Below are 26,273 nucleotides of genomic sequence, written 5' to 3' on the forward strand. Positions count from 1 at the left end.
GCTTAATGGTGGTACTCATGACTGACTCATTGACCCAGTACTAGACTCTTGTGGAATTAATGCATGCCAGAGGATCAACCTTTTGGAAGGAAAAGAAAGAAAGAAAAAGAAATGGCAGCTTTAAAAGCTTGAAGTGAATTATATTAGAAAAGTGAAAACGTCTGGGTTGGATTTTATTTCATTGGGAGGCCATAAAATGGTATACCCTTAGCAAAACATATTAAGCACAAATGTCAGATTTGATGCAAGTGGTGTACAATTATGATAGTGTTAATAGTGGTCCTCTATCACCTGAAGACATATTTTTAAAGTTTAATTTCTCAGCAGTTTGGATTTGTCACAGGCTTGTAAATTAGAAAATGCATTTGGGGGATGTTTTCTTATATGAGGACACAAGGCATAAAATACTGTTAACTATACCTTGGGGTTTTAGTATAGCTATTAAAATAAACTAGATATCACATTTACAGACAAGAAATGTCTGTTATAATATTCATTTTACCTTTTTTTTTCATCCTTCAGTAGCTTTACTGCATCATTCTTCACCTGAGAAAAGTCAAGCTTCTCGAGCTGTTTGAAAGGTAGTTGACTATTAAATGATAGAAAGCTAACCTATCTTATCAGAAGTGTGAATGAAAGGGGAGCAGAGGAGGTTACCAGTTTGTGAAATATCAAGGACAACTAGACAGAAAGTACTACAAATAGATTTAGATCACTAAAATCCCTATTTTTATTAACTCTTTGAACCCTAGATATTTCTTGTGGTAAGAAATTACCCATGTCAGGTTATGTATTCAGAAAGATTTATTCAGAACCTTTGATATGTTTTGGCAAGAGCAAAGAAACCAAACGCTGGTTTTCTGTGTCTTCTTTCTTTGCATTCTCTCATTTTATGCCTGCAAAATGATATAACTTATGGGGAAGGTCTTTTTGATGGAAGTTTTTTTTATATGTATTTTCCTTCATGTCTTGATTTGCACTGGATGGCACAATGTGTGTATTGAAGTAAGAAAATACTTTGAGGTTTGTTTTTCATGAACATTGGTATCTTGAAACATAAACCTCTCAAGGTCACAGTAGCTTCAAACAAGCATTCCTTTGCATAGACCTGGCTTTTCATTGACCTTTTACCACTAGTGCCACTGAAGGTGCAATAGGAGTTTTAAGAATTCTGTTATCAACTATTCTGTCTGTCAAGAGGAAAGCGGATTGGGAGACAGAAGGTTCTCTGTGGGCTATCCCTTTGTGTAAATATCATCCCTGAGATACATTTTTCTCCTCCTAATTTTTGAGTCTCCTTGTCCCTATCTTCAGGTGAATTTAACAATGACCCTTCTAAAGTATGAGGCTGGTGATCTGTAAAATGTATGTTGTCTGACAAATTACACTCTGTGCTAAATGAATGAAAAATAACAGATGCTGTCAGAAAAGTATGCAATCTCAATCTCCAATCGAAAGATTACAGAGGTTGATAAAAGCATTTATTTTGGCTTCTGTGTGATCAGCATGTGATAAAATATAATAAGGCCAAAGTATATATAGGAGTAAATAAAGTTATACAGCATTTAGCAATAATTCTGCTAGATAGTTTGGGGAGTTTGAAACTGTATTTTGCACTTCTCTAACTAAAACTTAGCAATGGAGCAATACATCATTGTCCTTCATTTAGACTTTTAGGAGCTGAAAGACTGTAGAGCTGGTAGAATAATGCTTTTCAAACATTAAATAAACTATGCAAAGAGAAAATAGTAATTTATTCTCTGTATCTGGGATAGACTGATAGCTAGGACAAGGGAAAATGGACTTAGATTGTGTAATGGAAGATTCAAACCAGTTGTTAGGTAAAACTTCCTCAAATGAAGAGCACTGAAGTCAGTTGATGGAAGGATTGTGGAGTTACTGTCACTCAAATTCTGGACAACAGGGTAGACAGATATCTTGCAGGATAGATGGCATAGCTGAACCTCATCTGGAATGGAGGATTGGACAAGGGCACCTCCCTAAATGTGACCCTGAAGCAGTTATTTATTTGAGTATGTGTTTCCTATCCATAACAGGAAAAGCACTAAAAGAACTGGCTCTCTCTTGTCATAATCTTTATTAGAATATGAACTGGCACATAGCCATTTGTGAAACAAAGAAAACCCAAACTTTAGCTGAGAAAAATGTAAATACTTTTTGAAAATATCTCTAGCCATTGCTGATGTTATTTTTTCCTGCATTCTTGTGTTTTTTCTTGCAACTTTCAGTGGCTTTTTGGGCCCCAGTTGTCATCGTCTCTGCTGAGAGTCACTCCTGTCTTCTCCTTCCTTTTCACAGCAACCTCTCAAGCTCCATCCTTGTTGCCTCACTGTCCTTGCTAATCCTTCCTCTCTCTGCTTCTCCCAGCTTATACTTCTCCTAGCAAAGCATGCTCAGGGGCCCCGGGGAAGGGAATATTGGCCTTTCCATCCCCAGCCAGTGCCTACCATTGGCATGAGATAGAAGAGACAGCTGCTTTAATTTTTCACAGTAGAACAAAAATTGGACACATAAAAACAAACTTTTCTATGATACTTATCTACGTTATTTGTATTTTCTATGCTTCTAAGTAGCTAAATACACATTTTGAAGATGATTCCAAATGTTAACAAGTTCATATATACCAGGTGCCACGGGCTTTCACAGCAGGTCTGTGTTTTAGTATATATTAATTCATTCTTTAGAAATGAAAAAGGATTTATTTATCTGAGCTATTTTTGAGTGCTGTGGTTTCTTAGTCTGGTCAATAGTGGAGACAGCAAAATGACTAGAGGAATATTGAATGCTACCACAGAAAGCTGAATGGTTAATATGAAGTATGGGAAATATGTAAGTATCTGGGAAAGGTCACATGCGACATTGCTCATATTTCAAGAAAACATTTGATTCATGCTAAATAGTACTCAAATAAGCAAAGAAAATTGTAGGCTGCACTAAAAATAACATTGGAGAGAATGCTGAGGCTATAACAGAGCATGTTTATTAATTTTTCTATAATATTATGTTTAGTTTTGTTGCTTTGACTAAAAAATAAAACAGAAAACCCAACAAACCCCCCAAAAAAACAACAAAAAACCTACAAAAACAAACAAAGAAAAAACCAACCAAACAAACAAAAATACTAAAAAAACCTTACCAGGAGATGTGTAACTGAAATTACGAGGGTTCTAGAGAGGGTGTTATTTGAAGAGGATTTATAAGTCTGGCACTGGTTAGTTTCCAGAGCACAGGAATAAGACAGTTTGAACTAAACATACACAACACAATAAATCTTATGAAGAAAGTTAGTAGTATACTTTTGTTTATTCTGTTTATGTTTTCTGCTATACCAGACAAGGGAACATTAAATTACACTGAAAGCAAAGAGCAACAAAGATAAAATTACTAAATGGAAATACCATTAAAATACTCAGTGACTTAAATCCCTTTGTTTCAAGATGCCCCTGAAGCTGAAAGGTTAGTAGAATTGAGTTAAACACTAGATGTGTCTCTGGGTAGCACAAATCTTTCAGGTATGTTAGGTGTAAAAGTCCACAATTACATGCTAGGACATTTAAAACTGAAAAAGGAAACTTATCTTTGATGGAATCAAAAGTCTTGCTTCCTGTGACATTACAGGTTAGTATGCCACCATATTGAATAAAGATCAATAATAATTAAAATTCTGTGGTATGTGTTTCAAGGCTGTTATACAAAATAGAAACAAACTTTGCTTACTTTTTTCTGTAATAAATTGTGTTTCATTTGAATATTGGCCTTTTAATTAATTTTGAATTTTTCATATTTCATAATTCTGAGGTCCTTATGAGTTCTTCTTTTTTTTTTTTTTTTTTAAGGTAATGATCTTAGTTTATCAGTAATTTCTGTGGTAGCATATGTTGGGTTGTGACCTACTCTTAGTCCTGAATTAGTAATAATTTGTTGAACTCCTGAAAGATTACTGTATAGTTTTCTCCAACTGTGAGGATTATTCATTCTTCTTTGGGCTTCATTAGAGCAAACTGAAAAGCTTCTTCTGGAACCTGAGACTTAGTGAATCCTGTTTGGGGAAAAGGGGGTAAGACTGCTTTTAGAAATACCCTGAATAAATTAGAGATGTATATAATAAAACTTAAGATTGTCAGGAAAATAATCTTTTTTCTTTTAACCTTATAGAATATTCAGGATTATTTTTACTTTGGCTTTGCTCTAGCTGCTGTTTTATTACTTACTGCATGTAGTAATTTCTTTTTTTTTTTTTTTTTTTGGAATAGAAGATTGTTTCATAATGAGCTATCCAAGTTCAGTGATGTCTCACTTGGTTAGTGTTTTGCACTGGTTAGATATTAATTGGCACTGCATTTTAGTCTAATCTGAATTCAAACTGTAGTGTATTAAAATGATGTAAAGAAGCAGTTAAACTGCCTCTCTAAACATGCTTAAAATTGTAACAAGTACACTTTTTTTTTACTTAATGAATTTGAAAGGACCATCTATACTTTAACTTCTCTCTTCTCTATGGAGTTGCAAATCAGATTTAATTAGATAAGTTTGTGTCTGCAGTGATTTTTTTTTTTTACTCTTTGCATGTCTGCAGCCTTTGAAAGGCCCATGAAGAGATTCAGGTTTCAGGTGCTGTGTCAACAATTTTGATCATGTTACACAACTGAAGGCCATAATGCTTTTAACAATGTAATTTGGTGAATTTAATCTATATCTGGATATTAGAAAAGAGATAGTGAGCTTTAAAGCTTTTCTGTTGTTATTGCAGTTCAATACTTCCTGTTAAAATAATAGCAAAAAATAGCAATATTTATTATGTCAAAATGAATTTCTATTTAGCTCTTCTGGAAATTGGGAATAACTTCACACCTTTACATGTATTATACTATGCAGATAACCGTTGCTATGCAGTTGCTATGCTATATTTCACATGAAATATTCTATGCTATATTTCACATTTTAAATATCATGTATATCTGTTCGAAGGGCATTTGTTGTACTGATATCTTTCTCTCCGCGTATTTTTGAAGTTTTCTTAGAATAGAAAAAATTATTCATCCTGAGTTATTTTTCTTTGTATAAGTAGTCAAATTGCCACCTTTTCTTATGCAATTAAAAAATATAGAGAAACTAAAATCAAGGCAGTGTTATATCTGCAACTTTTTCAGTTTTTAAGTATTTTTGTTAAATCTTGATTAAAAAATCCAATGTATTTTCATATTGAAGGCCTGGCATACAGTTGCTTGTATCTGTTATTCTGAAGAGGTCTCCCTTATGATATGCACTGCTTTTCCAAAGTTGTGCTTTTTGTAAAAACAGGTATGGGGAAAACAAAGATTGAATATTTCGTTATGAGAAAGAAGTTTGACTGTAAGTACAAGAAAACAGATTATAAAATTTCTTAAAACAAGTGCACAGAGACTCAAACAAAACCATGAATGCTTTAATGTGTACTACAAAGGAGCCTGATTCTGGGAGCGCCGTTCAACATCTCTGTATAAATATGAAGTCTCATTGTGTGTTTTCTCCTTGCTAGGAGTTAATTCCAGAATTTTACTACCTACCAGAGATGTTTGTCAACAGTAATGGCTATAATCTGGGAATCAGGGAAGACGAAATTGTCGTGAATGATGTTGATCTCCCTCCATGGGCCAAGAAGCCCGAAGACTTCGTCCGTATCAACAGGATGGTAAGCTGTACTTTAGTTTAGCCTAAGTAAGGGGTTCTGTGTTTTAACAAGCTAACCTAATTCTGTTTTCATCTCTTTAGGACTAGATTTGTAAAGTAAAAAGTGAAGGAGAATTTGAATTCTGCCTTGCTTGACAGAACCCTTTATTTTACAGTGGATTTTCCTTACATGTGCCCAAATTCCAAATTATGGAAAGTTAAATTTAGTTATTTACTCTCTCTTGAGAGAGCATCAGATGGGCATGAGCGGGACAGTATAAGATAGCCTCAAAAATTTGTGTGTCCCTCCTCACCACCTTCTACATTAAAAAAATAAAGGATTACTATATATGCTGTTATCTTGCAAGACATCTTGTATTCCTTATTCGCCTGAAGATATGCACTTCCTGTTCATCAGAGATGAACTGGAAGTGTAGAAATGTGAACATAAGCCAACAACTGCAGTCCCTGAAGAAATTTTGCAAAAGAACTGATCTGATGTAAATTATTACAAGGCATGCAGAATTTAAGCAGAAAGAACATTTATGTTTTATCTTTTTCTCCTTCATTTGTTGGATAATTATTTTATTATTGATAAAGTTAATACATATGTATGCTTTTATTAATTTTCAGGAATAGCAAGGTATATTCTGATACTTTAGTCAACAGTAGTTCATTTTATGGTTCTGTTCTGGAAATAGTTCTTCCTTAAAATGCATATTGCTTGTATTGCTTATAGAGTCAGGACTATGATTTTGATAAGCTATGGTTTTCTATACAGCTGCAGAACTGTTCAGCTTATGCATTATTCCCAATAGTGCTTTTGTGGTAGCATTGTAAATCTAGTATTGGTTTGGTCCTATTTTTTTCTGATCAATTTGGCAATTTAATTTGAAGCACTGTCTATTTAAAGAAAATTGTTCTTCAAGAATTGATAGAAAAAAGTAGTTCTATGAAGTTCAAAAGAATAGAAGAATGTTATTAAAACAAACTTATTCCTAGATGTAGATGATTTAGAAGTACCCTCCATTTAGAAGAGTAAGTAGTTTGACATATGTACAACAGTCTCCTAAGGAAGTGAGTGCAACCTCATCACTTGAGACATATGAAACACAGCTATGAGAAATTATTCTGTCATTGACAGATTAGTCTGTCATTGACAGGAAGAAGCTGAACAATGTTTCTTGGCTGATTTCTCTTATAGCTGCATATTTTGTAAAATTATTTTTAAAATCAAATAATTGTCACAGCTGACGGAAAGAAATTCAAGTGCAATTTGACTAGTAAAGAAGGAGGTGTCCTCAAAGGGTCACTAGAGTTCATTAGCATTCTCAAGTGTGGGATATGCAATCACAGGTACTCTGGAGTGCCCGTGTCGCTGCACAGAGCCCTTTCTTGGGTAGGGTTTGTGGCTAGACCCAAACTGAGCCAAAAGGTAAGCACACTAAAGTTGACCTAAAGGTTTAGTTTTGACATCTGAAAGAACAGTAGTGTGATTGCTTTGTGGAAAAGGAGAAACAAGCTGCCCCCTATAGAAGGATGTAATGAGAGATGCATATTAAGGACTCATTTTCAGAAATTTTATAAAGACTTTTCCTTCCTGTAACTTAAATTGAGTTTTATTCATCTTTCCTTTCCACAAAGATGGAATGATTAATAGGAGGATATGTGCACTATGTGATAAGAGATAACCTGAAGAAAAGCTTTATCTTTAGTTTCTTTCATTTCCCTTGTGCAATTTCTGCTTGTTGTTGTTTTTTTTTTTTTTTGCACTGTTGAAGAAATCAACTGCTTGCATGAATTTAGAGTACAGGATTTAAATCCCTTTAGGACTACACTACTTGATAGTTAGGTAATGACTGATTCCATACATGTGTAAGTCTGCTTAGACTGCCAGGAGACAGACAAACTGATATTAAGATTAGAGTAGTAGTATAATTACAGGTTTCAACTAATTGAATACTTTGTAGATTTCTAAAATCAAAAATTATCTCCCATATGTGTCAGACCCTTCCGATACTGTTTTCCACCTCTTTCCCCACAGATGTGAGCATCATGCCATTATTATACAGTTTTGCTGGGAGGCAGTTTCTGCATGGCCTTTATTCATCCCATGATCCCTGATCATGCTCTTTTAGCAAGAGCATGATCAGTAGTTAAAATTCAGTTCTGTGCAGATACATGCTATCTTCAAGTGAGAAGTCTGCAGAAGTTTCCAAATAATAACAAAGTTAGGAATTGCCTGGAAAACAAGAGAAAGAGGCATAGATTTATTTGAATTAGATGCATAAAATACACTGAAAATCACCTTGGAAGGAAAGAATTTAAGATGTTCAATAAGAAGCAGAAGTCTGGAAACAAAAATAGTACCAAAAATAGAGCAGTAGCAAGGTAAGGGTGACAATAAGTGGCAATTAGATTAAACAAAACTGTAATTCTCTATTCACCAGAAATAAGTGTATTTTGATGCAATCTATGGAGAATCATTGCATCACAGAGGATGTAAACAGTTGTACCTGTCTGTGGTTCTTTTGAGACTGCACCTGGAATATTGGATTCACATCTGGGTGACTAGAAAACAGAAGAAGCGTTCATATTTGGATGGAGTTCAGAGGATAAAAGCAAAGTGAATAACTTTGGGACCTTAAAGAGCATGATATATGCATAATATTTTACAAAGCTTATTATAAAAGAGCAAGTAGCTAAAGAAGGATAATCCCTTTCACAAAAATGCAGATAGTATTCACAAAAAATGCAGTAAGAAGTAATGGAATTACATTTTGAAAATGCAATACTTTGAATGTGTAATAATTTTTCAGAAACACTTCTTAATGGAGGGTTTTGTTAACACATACAACAAGCTACCAGTACACTGTCTTTTTGGTCACTAGACTGGGACTGGTCAAAGGAACAAATATAAAGGGATTGGGAAGGTTGACATTCCCTACCCTAATGTCTGATTCCATTATTTGAACCGGACAGCAGATGTATTATGTTAGGTCATCCCCAGGCCAAGTTTGACTGTTATACAAGAATCTATCTTAAGAAAAAAAAATAGCCTGGGTGTGATGCTGACATGTAAAACACAGCAAGCTTGTGCAAGCCTGGAATTTCTACAACAACTTAGCAAGCAAGCAGAGAACACGTTTACAGAAAACTGAGAAATATTTCAAGTGTTATCCTGATCCCTTGTCTAATGAAATCATCAGTAGTCATTTCACCTCAGTGGAAAGGATCCTGTGTGGTACAGCACAACATACAGTGGGATCTTGTTTTTCCCTAGCTGACACTATTTTCTTGTGTTCATACATACTTTTTTGCTTGCTGCAGGCATATATAATGTGTAATTTTATGTGGGAGTAAGTACAAATCCTTATATACTACTTGCACATTTATGAATGTAAACATTTTCTTTAAATCACAGCAAGAATTCCAACATTTCATCCTGAGACTTACCAAAAAAAGCAGAGAATAGCCTATAAAACATCAAGAGGCACAGTGTCATAAATCGACGTAATTTAACCAATTGGTTAACAAACTTTACTAAAATTCTGTGCAAATTAATAAATGGCAGACAGGGGTTTTGAGTTATATCACTTAATTGTTCAGCTGGGTGTTTTATGCTTCAACCTAAACACAGAAATGAACGTGGAAATGGTTTTCCATCAAAAGAGATTCCTTTAAACTTGTGGAAATTAGACTTATTCTAAAGACCAGAAAAGACATTCAATCAAGTTACTTTTAAGACCTTATTACAGTAGCTTCTAAAACACTCAGTGTATACATTAGGGATTTTTGTAGCAGTTTTATTTATCCATACAAACCTAGACTGATTACTATGGAGTTACTCATGAAACATTAATAAAGCACTATGTTCAATGCTAACACGATTATGGTCTGACCTCAGCAGTGGTACAAAGGACAGAGGCAGAAAGTGTCCCTGATAACATTACGCTAATGCTGGGCTCATCAATCATAATCACCCAGTTTACCAGGGAAAAAAAAAGCCACGCATAAAACCTTCCACAGATGTGCATCTGTAGTCCTACTCAACCTCTCGGTCCCCACAGACTCTGAGCAATCCTGAGAGCCAGAAATAGAACAGATTCAGTCAGTAAGTCAAGCATGTTAAATCAAGGCAGGGAACACCACTGTGAAACACTGAAGCAGAGCTTTTATAATAAGCATTCTTTAGTTTTGAAACAAAAGATGTAAGATTGTGTAATTCAAAGTTAATTACAATGATATTTTCATTATGGCTTATGCACATATTAAATTACAAATTGCAGTGCTGAGTAAAATGCATTCACTATAAATTATACTTTTGAGAGATTAAATGATGTCCTGTTTTTGTTATGCATATTTTGTTCCTATTACATAACTGTTACTAAGATTGAATTTTCTTTCTGTCTCTGAAATGATTTATTTGCACTCTTGTGCTGCCAATTACATTTTTGTACAGTTCCCTGGCTATTCAGAAGCATGCATAGTATTTCATAATTAAAAAGCTTCTTGAATAGTCATTAGAAACATCTAGTATGCAATCTCTTTGCTAGGAGGATCTGGAAAATTTATCTTTTCCTCCTCACCATTCAGCAGCAGTTGACATTTCTTTTCTACCAGATAAGCACAAGATAAGACTTGATATTACTTCCTCTGTAGTAGCTTTGATTTTATTTTGTGAATTGCCAAGGTTAGTTCTCAATGCAATTAAAACTTATTCAGGCAACAGGGGTTTCAGTCTACTTTGGAAATAGCAATGATTTTTTTGGTTTTGAACTTCCTATATTGCTGAAGAATCCTATTTACATTTTGAAGATGCTTACATAAAGGATCACTTTCTGTGCAGACATCCCTGAATAACCCAAATCTGTAAAATGTACTTCTGTGTAACTTTTTTTAGAATATTACTTTACTTAAATGAGCATAATTAATTTCAGATACCAGTATTGCCTGGTTTGTTATATGAGGAAAGTCAAGGATTTTGCTTCAATAGTAAGTACAAGAAATGGTAAATGAGTTGAAGAAATATTAGGTAGAGAGGATCTGTATATGCAATGGCTGCAGAGGAGCACAGATGTGAGGGGAGAGAAGAAAAACCCAGCTCGCAGGCTGAAACGACTGATGATCTGTTATTGAGCAGATCTGTAAAGCCAAACTACCTCAGTGTAATTATAAGAAAATATTTTTAAATATACTAAATATAATTTAATAGCAAGATACAAGTGTTTTTTGGAGAGACAGATAGCATATAGGTATGGAAGGGAAGGGAGCAAGGCAGGACCTGCAGAAACAGGAGAGACAGATGCAGCTGTGGTACAGACAAGGAACAGCATCAGAACTTTCCACTTCTCTGGTGACGCGAAATACCTGGAGAGCACAAAATGTTGTGTTAGAAAGAGGTTGGAATAGCATATTTTGTAAATCAAGAACTTCTGACACTTTACAGAGCACATAGCGTACGTTACAATAAAAACCACTGCCTCCTACTGGAATCTCTGTGAAAAATACTTTTAACATCAAGTTAGGATGAGCAGAGGGGAATTGTGCAGCATTCATACTGCATAGAGGTCTGAAAAGAGATATAGTGCTTGTTCCCAGGAAGCAGTAACTTGGTTTATATTAACTTTTTTTTAGTCTATACATAAACTTACTAATACCTATTTGTATTTTACAACACCTACAGATCAGATTTTTGGCCTGTGGAACATGGGTGCATATACTTACCAGCAAATACACAAACCCCACAAAATATGTATACACTAGATGTATAATAATGCTTGCAAATTATCTGCTGGCAATAAAAGTCACTTCACTGAAAACAGTAACAGGAGAAACTCCTTCCTCAAAACAAAACCCATGAAAAAATACTGACTGGAATATTGCTATTTGAAAATGAAGCCTAGTAACAGTTATTCAATCAAACAAGTTCAGTTTGAGAGTGCCTGAATTAAACTATGTTTTCTGTACATTTCAATTATAGTAGAAAGCAAGCTGGATTTCTGTTTAACAGTAAGAATCTTCAAAAACCATAAATAATTACATCATTATATAAGTAATATTTATTATTGCTTTTTTTAAACAAAAAGTTTTCTTATATTTCATATTAAAGAGATGCTCAAAAAATTAAACCCCCGGAAATGTTTTATAACCAAAATGTTCTTGAAAAATGCTTTAGCACCGGCCTATTTTGCGGATATTATTGTTATCTTTTTCTATATATTGTTCCTACTGTACCTACAAATTATTTTCTATACAGTAAATTCTCTTGCCCTATTCCCTACTGAGCACTGCATATTCTTGAGAAACCAAACGATGTACTGTTGACAGTGAACAGCTCATAAATTTTCAGGAGGCACTTACATGGATAGGGAGCAGCCTGTGCATTAGAGCAAATTAGGGAGAGGATTCCGCAAGTATCGCATGAGTAGCATTGCAGAAGTACTTGGAGAAACACCAGCAAACCAGGTCAGACCTGACATAAGAAGCTTTCTCCTGACTAACATTAATCCAGATTATAAAGCACAGATCAGAAGCCTTTTCCCTGAGGGCCAGTGGGACTTTGTAACATTTTAGTGGCTCGTTGTTCTTGAGTGCACCCTACCTATTGTTCATGCCCAGTGCCCTACCCCACAGGACACCCTGACTGGGGCACCATGAACATCACACAGCACCCGTTGCAGCCTGCAGCTGGAGGCTGTGTGGTGCTACGGCCCATGAAGAGTCATTCTGCTTCACAGCTCTGGCTCCTCTCTCCATCATCCACTCTGGTCTCTGCTCCAAATCCTGCACCACCCCAGTCTTACATCACACAGCTACTACTCCTTGATACCCCCAACATCCTCAGAGCCTCCTTGACAATAATTCTTCTGAATGCCACGTTTGTGTGGAGTTCTGAAATTTATATTTCAAAATAATTAAATTCTCGTGCCACAGATTTACTCACAATTTTCTCAAGAAACGGAGGTATTTCCCCAAGGAACTAAAGATCCCAAAGTTCTTTAGAGAACCATTAGACCTCTAAACATAGTACAATAAATCTGTTTAAAGAATTGGAGACATTAGATATTCAACTGCTAAAAAGTAACTCATTTAATAAGTTATTAAAGAACTATTAATCCTTGTGAAATAGAAGTTCTCCAAACCTGCCAGGGTCAGTAAGGCCTTCTCTGAAATGGCAAGCTGCTTAGTAAGGGCTTGTCATGTGAGTGGAAAGTGCCTCAAGGAAATATAACATAGATGTGCAACTCTCCTAACTCTTCTAACTGTAAAGGTCAAAAAAAGTGTACCCCCCCCATGAGCAAGACTGACAAACTGATGGTAATGGACAAGGTACTCAACAGTTTTTTACCTCAGTCTTCTATTGCGACCTCTCTTTCCACACCTCTCGAGTGACTGGACTGCAAGATGGGGTCTTGGAGAGCAAAGTCTCTCCCACTGTACGAGAAGAGCAGTTTTATGGCCACCTGAAGAACCTGAACATACTAAAAGTCTATGGCATCTGATGAGTTGCATCCCAGAGTCCTTTGGGAATTGACTGATGTAGTTGTCAAACCACTCTCCATAAAATGTCATGGCAGTCAGGTGAAGTCTCTGGTGAGTGGGAAAAGGGAAACATTGCACCCGTTTTTAAAAAGGGTAGAAAGTAGGATGCTGGGAATTACTTAACTGTGAGCCTCACCTCTGTGCCTGGGAAGCTCATGGAACAGATCCTCCTAGAACCCATGCTAAGGCACATGGAGGAAGGGAGGTGATTTGAGACAGCCAGCATGGCTTCACCAAGGGCAAGTCCTTCCCGACCAACCTAGTGACCTTTTACAATGGAGTGACTACATCAGTGGACATGGGAAGGGCTACAGATGTCATCTGTCTGGATTTGTATAAAGCCTTTGACATGGTCCCTCACGGCATCCTTCTCTCTAAATTGGAGAAAGGTGGATTTAATGGATGGACTGTTTGGTGGGTAAGGAATTGGTTGGACAGTCACATCCGGAGCAGAGGGTAATGGTCAACAGCTCAATGTCCAGATGGACATCGGTGACAAGTGGTGGTCTCTACTGGGACCGGTACTGTTTAATATCTTCATCAGGGACATAGACAGTGGGATTGAGTGCGCCCTCAGCGAGTTTGCAGATGACACCACTCTGAGTGATGTGGTTACCACACCTGAGGGATGGGATTTCATCCAGAAGGAAATGAAAAAGCTCAAGAAGTGGCCCCATGGGCCTCACAAGGTTCAACAAGACCAAGTGCAAGGTCCTGCACCTGGGTTAAGACAACCCCTGGTATGAATACAGACTGAGAGATGAACAGATTGAGAGCAGCCCTGCTGAGAAGGATTTGAGGGTACTGGTGGATGAGAGGCTGGACATGAACCAGAAAAGTGCACCTGCAGCTCAGAAGGCCAACTGTGTCCTGGACTACATCAAAAGAAACATAGCCAGCAGGTTAAGGGCTGCCCCTCTGCTCGCCTCTTACAAGACCCCCACCTAGGGTGCTGCATCCAGCTCTGGGATCCTCAGAAAGGACACTGACCTGTTAGAATGGGTCCAGGGGTGGGTCATGAAGATGACCAGAGGTCTGGAGCACCTGTCCTATGAAGACAGTCTAAGAGAGCTGGGGTTATCTAGGCCTGAGAAGAGAAGGCTCCAAGGAGACCTTATTATGACCTTTCAGTACTTAAAGAGGCCTATAAGAAAGATGGGGACAAAATTTTTAGCAGGACTGACTGAGATAGGACAGGGGATAATGACTTGAAATGAAAAGAGGGTAGATTCAGAGGAGATATAAGGAAGAAATTTTTCACAATGAGGATGATGAAACACTGGAACAAGTTACCCAGAGATGTGGTGAATGCCCCATCCCTGGAAACATTCAAGGTCAGGTGGGACAGGACTATGGGCAACTTGAATTGGTTGAAGATATCCCTGCTCGTTGCAAGGGGATTGAACTAGATGATCTTTTAAGGTCCCTTCCAATCCAAACTGTTCTACTGTTCTGTGTTTCTGTGATTCTAACACCAGAGGATTTTAGATGAGATAATGGGAGAAATATGCTCATTCAGCTCAAGTGTTGATTTTTTTCAAATTTACTCTCCCACTCTTGAATAGTCAAAAGCTTTGTCATTTTCCTGAAATGCTCTAGAAGTAGTAATGCTATATTCTAGAAGTAACAATGCTATTTTTGAGCAAAGGAAATGCCTAATAATTTTTTGTAGTTACTTCTTAATAAATAAATTATAGATACAGATGGAAAGAGACTTTAAATATGCAGAGTTCAGATGCTCAAGAGAACAGTTAGGCTGCTCACCGTAAGTTGATTTGAGATAGATGCTGGAAAGATAACAGACTTTAAATCCTAAATTCTTAAAGGATTTAGGAACATTACATACAAAAGGAACATTAAAAATTAAGCATTTAAAAGTAAGGAAATGCTTTATTTGTGGTGACTGTGGCATACTTAATTTTATCCTTGCATGCTAGCATCCTGCACTCTAATTGAGGTAAAAGTCCAGTGAAAAAGATTATATGGGATGATGTAGTTGCTGACTGCATCATGTTGTACACACACGGTGTAACATAGTTAAGGATTTGGCATTTTTTAATTATTTATTGGCAGTCATACTTTGAAACCAAATAGTATTAGTTTAATAGTATTTCGTGTTTAGTATTAAGCAACATTAATCCTATTTAAATAATATCACTCACGATATGCATGTGGTGACTTCTGATTTTGAAAAAAGAAACAACAAAACTTTCTATGGTTGTCTGCAACATTTCTTTAAAGCTTTTTACAGTATGTTGAACTTAAGCCCTTTAAAACTGAACCACATGTCAGCTTTTAAGCCGGAGCGTTCCCATCCATTTTCCTCAGAAATAATAGTCCCCAGTTTTGACAGAAAAGGGTCCAGTTTTCCACCAAAGCACAGAGAATTCCTCTTCCACGATGATCATTACAGGGAAAATATCTGAGGAACGATCGCATGCGGTACCCAGCAAGCCAGCCCCACGTGATTTACCCTATCTGAGGCTGTTCCTGGGGGCAGAGGGCGGGCAGGGGGCAGCTGCCTGTAAGCAGTGAACGGCAGGGTCCTACAGTGACCAATGATTGTTTTGGAAGCAGCCTCCTTTTGATGTAAATGAACAAAATGGATAATCTTTTCCCAACATTTATCTCCGTGAAGAATCTGAACTTTCCTTGGGCAGACGTGAAACTATCATAGCTGGGTAGTGTTTGTGCTTAGTAGTGGCACTGTGATAAAAACAATGGAGGAATTAGGATTTCTCAGGGGAAGGAAAAAACCCCACAGTCTTTGAGAATGAAAAGTGTTAGGTAACGTACAGGGTTACTTTCAGCTCTGCCTGTATGCAGTGAGTAGTAGTAAGGTTGACATAGATGTTTACATAATGAATTGTACTAAGGCTGGTATTTTTTCAGCAGAGCAAATCAGGATCTTCTTCAGTGGTGCCCAGTGACAGGACATGAGGCAATGGGCACAAATTGAAACAAGAAGTTCCCTCTGAACATCAGGAAACATATTTTTCACTCTGAGGGTGATGGAGAGCATTGGCACAGGGAGGTTGTGAAGTCTCCATCCTTGGAGATATTAAAAAGACATCTGGGTACAGTCCTGGGCAACCTGCTCTAGGTGGCCCTGCTGGAGCAGAGGGTTTGGACCAGGTTATTTCGAGATGTCCCTTCCAAACTAAGCCATTCTGTGATTCTGTATTTTCTTTTATTATTTTCTAATAAACTAATGAAAAATTAATTCCCAAATTTGAGAATTGAACTGCACTTGTTCTCATCAAAGGGAACTAGGCATATGACACTGTTCAAAATTGGGACTGTGATGGAGTTTGGGCAAGGACATGTATAAAAACTTCATCAATGAACTATAAATCTTTATCTAAATACCTGTTCCTGTTTATCACTGTTTGTATTTGAAGGTAGCATTAGGAATAAAGGAATGAGTGTGCCAGAATGCTATCTTAAATACGCAATGAGTCTTTATAGGAGAATGATTTGTGAATCAAGGTACAGACTCATGGAAAAATAGGACAGGTAGTCTGGTAGAGGGGTAAAGAGAAACTGTGTAATGCCTTCAGCTTTCTAAAACTCCAGGCAATGATATCTACTAAAGTTGCCAGTTGTGTCTGATAAAGGCATATGGATTGGATCAGGCTCAAGAGTAATACTATCATCATTTCCTCTGTCTAGAATTAATCTCTTTCCACATGCTGAGCAAAGGAATAGCAATCCTTGAACCCATTTTTAAACTAGCTGGTCATGGCTTCTGTTTTCTGTAGTGAACCAACCTAATATCAGAAATGAGTGGGAAAATTGTGATTGATTTCTCCTTTGAGAAACTAGTCACAAGGTGCACATGGAGTTCAGAACCTCATTTTCCTGATACAGCTTTTTAATTGTCAAATTTTCATTTGAGATTTAAGGCTAATTGAACTAGTTAGAAAATGAGTTGGAAGATTGGTTTTTTGAATGTTTTTCCCACTTCCATTAGGTTATTTTGAAAAATTATGTAACTTACTTGACGAGCCCAAAAATTTATAATTAAAACCCTTGCAGTTGGGAGAAACCCAGTAGCTAAGAAGAAACATGATATAAAATGAAGGAAAAGAGAATATCCTTTTAGTCCTTCTCTCAATATATCCAGTTACAATTTTTAATGTTTGAAGGATTTCAAATGTATAAAATAAGCCTGAACAGAAAATTTAACAATACCCATTATGTTTTCTCAGTTACTTCCTAACCCTGAATTTCACTTGCAGGCCCTGGAAAGTGAGTTTGTATCATGTCAACTTCATCAGTGGATTGACCTTATATTTGGCTACAAGCAACGAGGACCAGAAGCAGTGCGTGCACTCAATGTTTTCCACTACCTAACATATGAAGGCTCTGTGAACCTGGACAGTATCACTGATCCTGTCCTCAGGGAGGTAGGTGTTTACTGCTGTTTCATTCTAAAAACTGTTGTCATCTCACAAGAAATGGTACTTCTTCCATCTTTCACTGCTGGAGAAAATTGGTGTGTGACTTGATTCAGAATTTAGTTCCTAGGCGACTTCAGAAGCAAGTTTGAATAAACTAGCAATAAAACAGATGTCCCTAATATATTTAATAGGCAGTTATGATGTGGGAAATTGTAATGCAATGCACATTCTGCAATATATAGTCTGCTACTTTTTATCATATACTTTTGTTAAGTTCACTTAGTAGAACTGAAAAACTGAAAGAAAAAACTGCATCATTGTCATAGGGAAAAAAAATTTAACCTTTTCAGTCAGACGATGTTGGTGAAAATATGTGTCTGAGAAAGAATATATTTGCTAGATTTACAACAGCAAATATTCAGATTACTTTTGTTTTAATCACATAAAGTATAATTAAACTGTTACCTAAACAGAAAATGTTTGCTATTTTTTGTGCATACAAGTATTTATGTTTGTATATATGTATGCGTAAAATATATATATGTGTATATATATACAAGTATTTTAAATTAATTGGTAATTTTTTTTAAAAATTGTTATAGATATCCTGATACATGTTTCCTTCCAGTGAGTGTATTTGTTTTTAGTAAGACTATTAGTTTGAATGATGATTTTCTAATACCATCCATTTGTTGACTAAAACAATTGAAATTTTGTGCAAAGTGTGAAGAAGCAACAGCTGCTAGATGAGTACTGCTGTGATGAAGCTCTACACACAGTCTTCCATTCCCCCAGATAGCTGCCATCTGCTGTATGCAAAACAGTAATAATTTATACATTGCCAGGCAATGAGGTTTTGTTTGTTTGTTTGTTTGTTTTCCAGTCTTGGAGACAGAAATCTAGAGATTTCAGAGAGAAATAGATTTGAGAAACCATTCATATTCAGCTAACTGTTGGGGTTTGTCATGTTGGTTTTTAGCAGTGTGTTGCTGCATCCTGTTGCATTTGATGCTTTTTTAGGAGTGGAAATAAATAACCATTCAGACCCCTGGCTTCCTAGAGCTGGATTTTCACTCTATGCATTGCAAAGTTTAGATTTTCTAAGCAATTAATATTTGCTTAGTTTTAAGAATGACTCGAGTTACTTTGATTCCACTTGCCTCACATATTTAATGTTGATATGTACGTAATAGTTTTCTGAATTTAAAACGTTGAGCATGAAAAGAGTCATGCTTTTCTAGAGATACAAAGAAGCAATGCTTTTTAAAGTATAAAACAGGTGTCAAGCACCATGAACACAAGGGATTTTCACGGCTTAAGGTTCTGATTTGCATGGGCAGACTCCTGTGTCTTGACTTTAAAGGCCTTCTCCCACAGGGCAGCTTGTGGGATTGAGGTCTATTTGTCTATTCACCTTATTTAACATCTTATTACATGATGAGACTCTTTAGCTCTCCTGTGACTCTACTTACATGCATAACTTGTCATCAGAAATTTAAAAAAATTAATGGAGATGTTTTTGTTCACTCACTTGTACATCTAACCCATGCCCTTTCAGTCAATAACATATAAACCTCTTCTTGGGCTATTTAACTTTATCTTCATTGCCACAAGTTGGATTTGTAAATAAAATTCATTGTTAGCAATGAGAAGGCAACAAGTCCAGGAAAAAATGAATCCTTCTAATTTTTGTTATATATAGATAAAAAGTAGTATGCATCCATTTAAAAATAGTGTGCTTTCTCCTGCTAGAGATCTCAGGCATTGTTGATTTGTGCTTTGTCATAAGAAGACTTAAAAAATACTTTTTATTCATTTCTAATCAGGATTAACAGTACATGTGTAAATATAGACAGATTTAGGCCTGCCTTCTGTTTTCCTGGGCGCTGTTTATAAAACTAGCAGACATTCTCTGGCCAGTAATAAAGCATTTGACATCTTGATGATCTAGTGGACCATATATTTGGATGTCATGTTTCTGTTACAAATATATATATTGTTTTCTTGGCTTTTTTGTTGTTGTTTGTTTTGCTTTTGTTTGGATTTGTTTTACTTTATTTTGGCTTTTTGTAGATATTCCAGAAAATAAATTAAAAGCAAAAAGATATTTTAAAAGCCTCTGAAGACCCCTTATAAATGCAGAAATGTAAGGATAGAATACTAGCATCCTTAAAAGTAGTGATAACAATTGTTTATCATATTTTACAGTGGTAGGTGGTGATGTCTGGCATCTTAATTTAGAAACACTGCAATTTAACATTGATTGTACTCTGCAGTTATCCAGAAAAATGCATGTCTCAGTATCCAAGTGCTCTTGATGTTTATTTTGTAAACAAACTGAAATATTTTGGTTTTGTCTCATGGAAGATGGCAATGTTCTCAATAAATGGTGGTAAAATGTGCCAATCAATACAACCTTATTGTCAGGAGCCATTATCAGGCCAATGGGCTCAAGCATGGCAGTAACCTCTTCAAACTGTGACCGTAACTAATTTCATATTGAGCTGAGTCCCAGCAGAATCTATCCAGTGAAATAAGTCTCCAAACAAAAAAAAAACCAAACATCCCATTTAGGTCTGAGCTGATTGAAAGACATAATTTAAACTGGCAGGGCACCATGACCTGTTTATGCTATACCATGGTGTTTTCATTTTCACCCTTTGCTCAAGCATCTCACTTAACCACTAAGGAATATGTTCTTAGCTTTCTGTGAAGAATGTTAAAGAGGTCACTTCAGTAGCCATCTAACTAGAAAAAAAGTATTCAATGGTGGAACAACTTATCCCTGCCATTCCTTGCCTCTTTCTCACATGCATTGGAAGACCTCCAAGAACTCTCTACTGTTTAACAGTGGAAAAATGGCCATCCTGTGCTTTTTCTCTCTTTCAACCTATTCAGTAGAAGACTTTGCATCTGACTTGCTTTCTTCTTTTTACATTTTGAAAATTCCCAGTGGTTGAAACCAGAATGCTGGATAGAATTAAGTTTTAGATTACTACAGTCTATAAAATCACATACATCTGCTTCTGTAATAACTCTTTGGCAACTTAAGAGCTGGATGGGTAAAATAAGCTGATTTCATTTCAACATACTGATTTTGATTTTTCAAACAACTTTGTAATTTTCTGATACCACAAAAAATACTTGATCATAATTTATCTCAAGTAGCCATGAGAGCAACATGAAAGTCCTGATTTACATGCTCCACAGAATGTATAAAATTGAATTTTATGGGTTTGATCTTTTATGATTAGAAATTGGGAAGTTCTCCAGTTCTATCAGTTCTAATGGTCTCTCTTAGTCTGCCCATTGCAAAATGGTTTTCATATTGTAATGAGGAGGGAAAAAAATGTGTAACAAACATTTTCCAGGCCCCAAATTATATTTTTTTTATTTCAACCTATGTTATTCTATTGCTAAATTCTTTCCTTTTGAAAGTAAAAGCAGTGAGGTGAAAGCTTGAAGAACAGCTTAAGGATATTGATTCATTCTTATTTGATAGGTGGAATAATGGATGCAGCACTAACCACAGCAATTACAACATTAAAATGTCAAGAAATTAGAGGTCAAAATAACAGATAATTTTCTTCCTTTTGTCAGATTAAAAATTGACACTGTTTGACAGCACAGGATTTCTAGCTGAGAAAATTATGACAGCTTAACTCATCTTGTACTCGTAAGGCAGTAATTGATAATGAACTTTACCATGACAGTCCTCTCCTGTGGAGAAACATGACAGAACATCCATGGTACAAAGTCTGTATCTCTTTTTAATATGTAAACAGTAGTTATATTGGACATTAGATGTTATTTGGAATTGTCTTTACTGTTAGTTTACATCATAATCCAAATCCTTTCCTCTGGACAGACTTGGCTGACTTCAGGGGATTGATGCTGAGAATGCTAATGTATAAAGAACAACATAGGAAATGTGGTTTATTTGTGATGCTCCAGTGCTACTGGTCCACTTCTTTGGTGAAATACAGTTCCTCCTCTGTTTTCTTCCAGAATGTCTATAGATTTTAGGAGCCTCATTTTTTCTCCAAACACCTGGAAATCTGGGCCTTCAAAAATCCTAGAGATGTGTTTTTTTCAAGTTAGAACCTTGTATGACACAAAGTGTTGTGGCTGAAAGGGAAAAACAAAGCCATTCTGGTCATTAGAAAATGAAACAGATGAGTTAAAATTATTTTTGCTTATTACTACCTTAATTTAATACCTTATAGATTAAATACAAAAAAATGGGCACTTTAGTGCATACAAGGCTAATCACATGTAGTACTGAAAGCACATTTAGTTGAAGAAAAATACTATTTCAGTTTTTCTGATTAGTTTTTTTGGGTTTTTGTTTGTTTGTTTATTTTTAAATCATAGCCAGATCTCTGTTTATTTCTTTTTTAGACTTTCACCTAGTTTGTGATTAGAAATATTTTGAAAAACCTTTTCAGCTTTTGGGTTGCCCTAGACTTTAGACTAACTTGGTGTCATCTTTGTGTTAAGTTGCAAAATCCAGCTTACAGCGACTTCCCTGTGACTGCTGCATCTTCACCAAACACTTGTATCCCCCCAGTCTGGCAGGAATTGCGTGTGAGTAGGAAAGCAAGGCAGTGTGAAGCTAGTGGGCTCAGATATTTTTCTGAGCAGCCACCTGTCAAAATACCTGAGCATACTCACAACTCACACAGCAAATTGAAAAATGATTAAAATTACTAGTGTTTGACAGGCAGTTGCTGTGCCCGTAAACTAATCCTAGTAGAACAGTTTTTCTGGCAGCTAACAGAGCATATGGCCCATGCAATATTTATTTCTTTGGTGGTGACTTGATATTTAGCATATTTAAATAATTTGAAAAGTCATAATGAAGAAGTAGATGCAATGTTTTTCAGCTACCCTCATTTCTGGGTTATATTTTTCCTCTTATATTTCCCTCTGTTATCTCTTTCTTTGATCTGACAGGAATAACAAAGCATCCCTCTGGATCTGCTATAGTGAAATATGCCCACAGGAAGCAGAGTAGATCACATCAGTTTTCACTTTTTTTTTTCCTTTCTTTTTTTTCCCCCTCCTTGCTGAAACACTTTTTACTACTACAGAGGGCTGACATGATAGGGCTGTCAAGACTCAGTAAGATAGATATATCTTTAACAAAAGGAACTGGAATGCTAGCCTTTCCCTGGTGACTGAACCTGGCAAATTTATGAGGAAAAAATTAACATGCCATTCTAATAGCACAATATAACACTTTCAAGGTAGCACCAGCCCTTGCCACCATGTACTCGTTCTTTCTTTCGCTCACAGTTATTTTTATTTATTCAGATTTCATTTTTAACTCGTTAAGATCTTTTTCTTCTGGGAGCCGTTTCTTTGATGTGACAAGAATATCAAAACCACCCCTATGGATCTGCTTGATTGAATTGTACCCACAGCACTGGCCACTTAACATGTTCACTTGTACTTAATTGCCTCCATACAAGGGATGGTCTTTCCTTCCTTTCTGCTTAGGCATGAATATGGATAGTGGTGAAATTAGTAGGAAGCTGCATGTAGTATCAATGCCTACTTTTTTCAAAGTTAATTGAAGGTATTTGAGTAAAAACTGTCATTAAAGTAGAAATTATTTTCCTATATGCCAAGGACTCTTTTCTTCTCTTAGAAATGTGTACTTGCATTCTATTGATTTTTGTCAAGAAATCTACATCTCCTTCATTCCCAAATACTGTTCTTCCCAGACATAACATACAGAATAAGGATTTTTTTCCAAATTTATACTGATTTGGGGGAAAAAAAAGTGATTATGTTATACTATTTTTGGCCTGTGAGTGTGTTTTGTATGCATTAAGAGATTATCAACAGAAAACTAGTGGAATTTTTATGTTTCACTCTTGGAACAGCTAGGGATATAACAGTGAGTTTCAGAGATCAATATCCTCTTCACTAAATGGGAAAGGAATAATTTTTACTTGCTGTCACTTTGTTATGATAGTTCTCTGTAGATCAACAAGAAAAACACAGGGACTTTTTGAGGGTAAGATATTTATTTTTGTAGGTAAAGATTCCTGCAAAAGACAATGAATACAGGAAAAGACACTTTAAATTAGAATATTCAATAAGGAATTATATAAATTGCATGAAGTCAGTTACCATGCAGTAATTTCCCAATGTATAGGCTTTTATTTGGATTTTAATGTATGCACTTTTATCTGTTTGTTGTTCAGAGGAAAGGGCTTTCAGAAGGTGCTTACTTCAGAATAACTGAAACATTTTAATTATGCATCCAATTTAACTATGAAATAACTTTTTGGGAGCACCTACCCTGAGTAACACAAGCCATTTACAACAAGGAGTCAGAAATCATGATCTGATCTATAGGACTCCAATCTGAAAATATCCTTCTACAATTGCTTAAAGCAATTATCCACAGTTAGATTAATGCTTTATCACAATATCTCCAGCTAATGAATGTATTAGAGATGGTCAGTTAGTCAGTATTTTAGAGAATCTGTGATGTTCTGAGTCTATGACCATTCCTGGATCATGCTGTTATATGTTTATGGGAATTAAGAATCTTTTCATAATCAAGAAAGGACACAATTCGTGAAAGCAAAAAAAAATTGTGGCATACAGGTGGGGGTTTTGTCCAAAATGGCATATTAGTTTTGGGATTTGTTTATTATTTATTGTACTTGCAATTAAAAAGTTCAGCATTCAGATAGAGCTAAGCACTGCCACTCAATGCACATCACCAACTTTACACCGACCATTCAAACCAAAGAACTGATGACAACTTATTTAGCTGATGAGACTTCAATCAACCTATTCATTCATTCATCAGAGGAATACTAGGGTGAATTTTAAGTGACCCATAGCCCTGGAAAATATATTCTAATACTTCAACCCACTTGAAGTATTATTTGGAATAAATTGTTTGGCCCATTCTCATCTACGTTAGAAATTTTGTATGCATTTTAAATCCCAGAGTCTTACCCAAACTGAGTTTAGTGTTTTGCCTATATGAAAAAAACATTAACTGCAATTACTTTCTTTTATTGCTGAAATATATAAAAGAAATATATATCAGTTTTGTACATGAAAATTTCTTCTTTATTGTCTGGGGTTTTTCGGTTTTCTCCATATGGATGACAGGTAGCAATTATTGATTTTTAAAATTAGCAACAAGCATTTTCACATAGACTGAAAGTGATATTTTATGCGAAAGAGAGAGATGGGGTGAAAATTGCTGCATCTGATTGCAGCAGAAATAGCTGGAAGGGGCTTCTTTTTTCCTATTAGCACAGATTTCAGTTATATTATGCTGTCACTACCTCAGTATAAATTAACTATTATTCAAAACATTTCCCACACAGTAGTTTATTGGAACAGATATTACTAAGTCTAAGTATCTAGTCATTCACTTAGAAAGATGCAAAGCTGAGCTTTCTAAATGTTTTAAACATATTGATAATGTGCCTCTTTAATGTCACTTCGAAGCCTGTATACAGCATATCTATATTATTGTTTTCAATTTATGTCAAGAACAAAGTGAAGTTTTGAAGAATGTGTTCTGGGAAATAATCCAAACAAAATTATTTCTTTATAACCTAAACCCTGCAAATAACTGAGAACATTTATTTTAAATGTAACAGTATAACCTTGTTCCAAAACTGAACTTCTAATATACACTGAAACCTGATGAATACTCTGTGTGACAGCTTTCAGTATGTATGTTTTACCTACTTCTCTGTCAGTCCTTTTTCAGTTGTAAGTTTTGAAGGCTTGCCTGTTCTCTGAAATAGATCTTGTGTCCTGCAGTGGATAAATTGAAAGTTGGCAGATGGTTGGATCCTCATCATAACTACAATTTGTAGTGAAGTATGTGTGCTTTCAAAATCTCAGTGCACCTTCTTGAAGTGGGAGCAAGGCAAATGATTTGTGATAGAAAGATCAGGCTGAGAGCAGAGAGATAAGCCAGCATTTACTTTCTGTTCTGATGAAAAACGAAAACCACTAACTTTATATTGCCACATTCTTTACTTAATTTTATTTCATTAACAAGGAAAGATTTTACTCAAGGGTTTTGCTATTTTTTTGGTCAAAGCAGAAGTAGAACATAAAGTCACATTTTTAATTTTGTATGATTTTATATTTATAAAAGAAGAACAAAATGCATATACTAGATACTTTGGTTTACTGAGCCTGTCCTACTTTCCAAGCATTAAAAATGTCTTCAGTCATTGTGTTTTATTTCAATAATAAACCAGAGCAAAAAACATCATAGCTAAATTGCATGCTTTAGTGATTAAGTACCCTTTTCTCTTTTATTACTGCCAAGCTTTCAGAAGACCTGTTCTGCAGTTTGCCTCGCTGTTTACCTCATTTTCTTTTGTGTTTTCCTACAGGGGAAGTTCTTAATTGTAAAAATAAGTAGAAATGTGATGTGTATGTTCTGCACAATGGCTTTCTGAAACATGTGTAAGTTATTCTACTGGCAGCAAAGGTTACTCATTATCTGAGCTATTAATAACATTTATTTTCCACAACAATTAGATTCTCTAGGCTAAATCCTATACTTTCATTTATTTATTTCTACATCAAAAGGTGTCACTGTCCCAGTAGTTTAAAAGACTACCTGCTTATGATTATTTGAATCCTTCTCAT

General features: G+C 35.7%; 1 protein-coding gene across 3 annotated transcripts in view; it reads left to right on the forward strand.

Annotated features, from left to right (window-relative positions):
- The window catches only part of NBEA (neurobeachin), a 472,840-nt gene that overhangs the window by 408,369 nt on the left and 38,198 nt on the right, over positions 1-26,273 (forward strand). For all 3 annotated transcript variants that reach the window (XM_029960860.1, XM_018071249.2, XM_018071252.2), the window contains 2 exons: positions 5,540-5,692; positions 17,457-17,624. In XM_029960860.1, the coding sequence (XP_029816720.1) occupies positions 5,540-5,692; positions 17,457-17,624 (321 nt within the window). The remainder of the gene's footprint in view (positions 1-5,539; positions 5,693-17,456; positions 17,625-26,273) is intronic.

This window comes from Manacus vitellinus, unplaced genomic scaffold, assembly GCF_001715985.3.
Source record: "Manacus vitellinus isolate BGI_N305 unplaced genomic scaffold, ASM171598v3 scaffold_2_pilon, whole genome shotgun sequence".
In the NCBI taxonomy this organism is placed as follows: domain Eukaryota; kingdom Metazoa; phylum Chordata; class Aves; order Passeriformes; family Pipridae; genus Manacus; species Manacus vitellinus.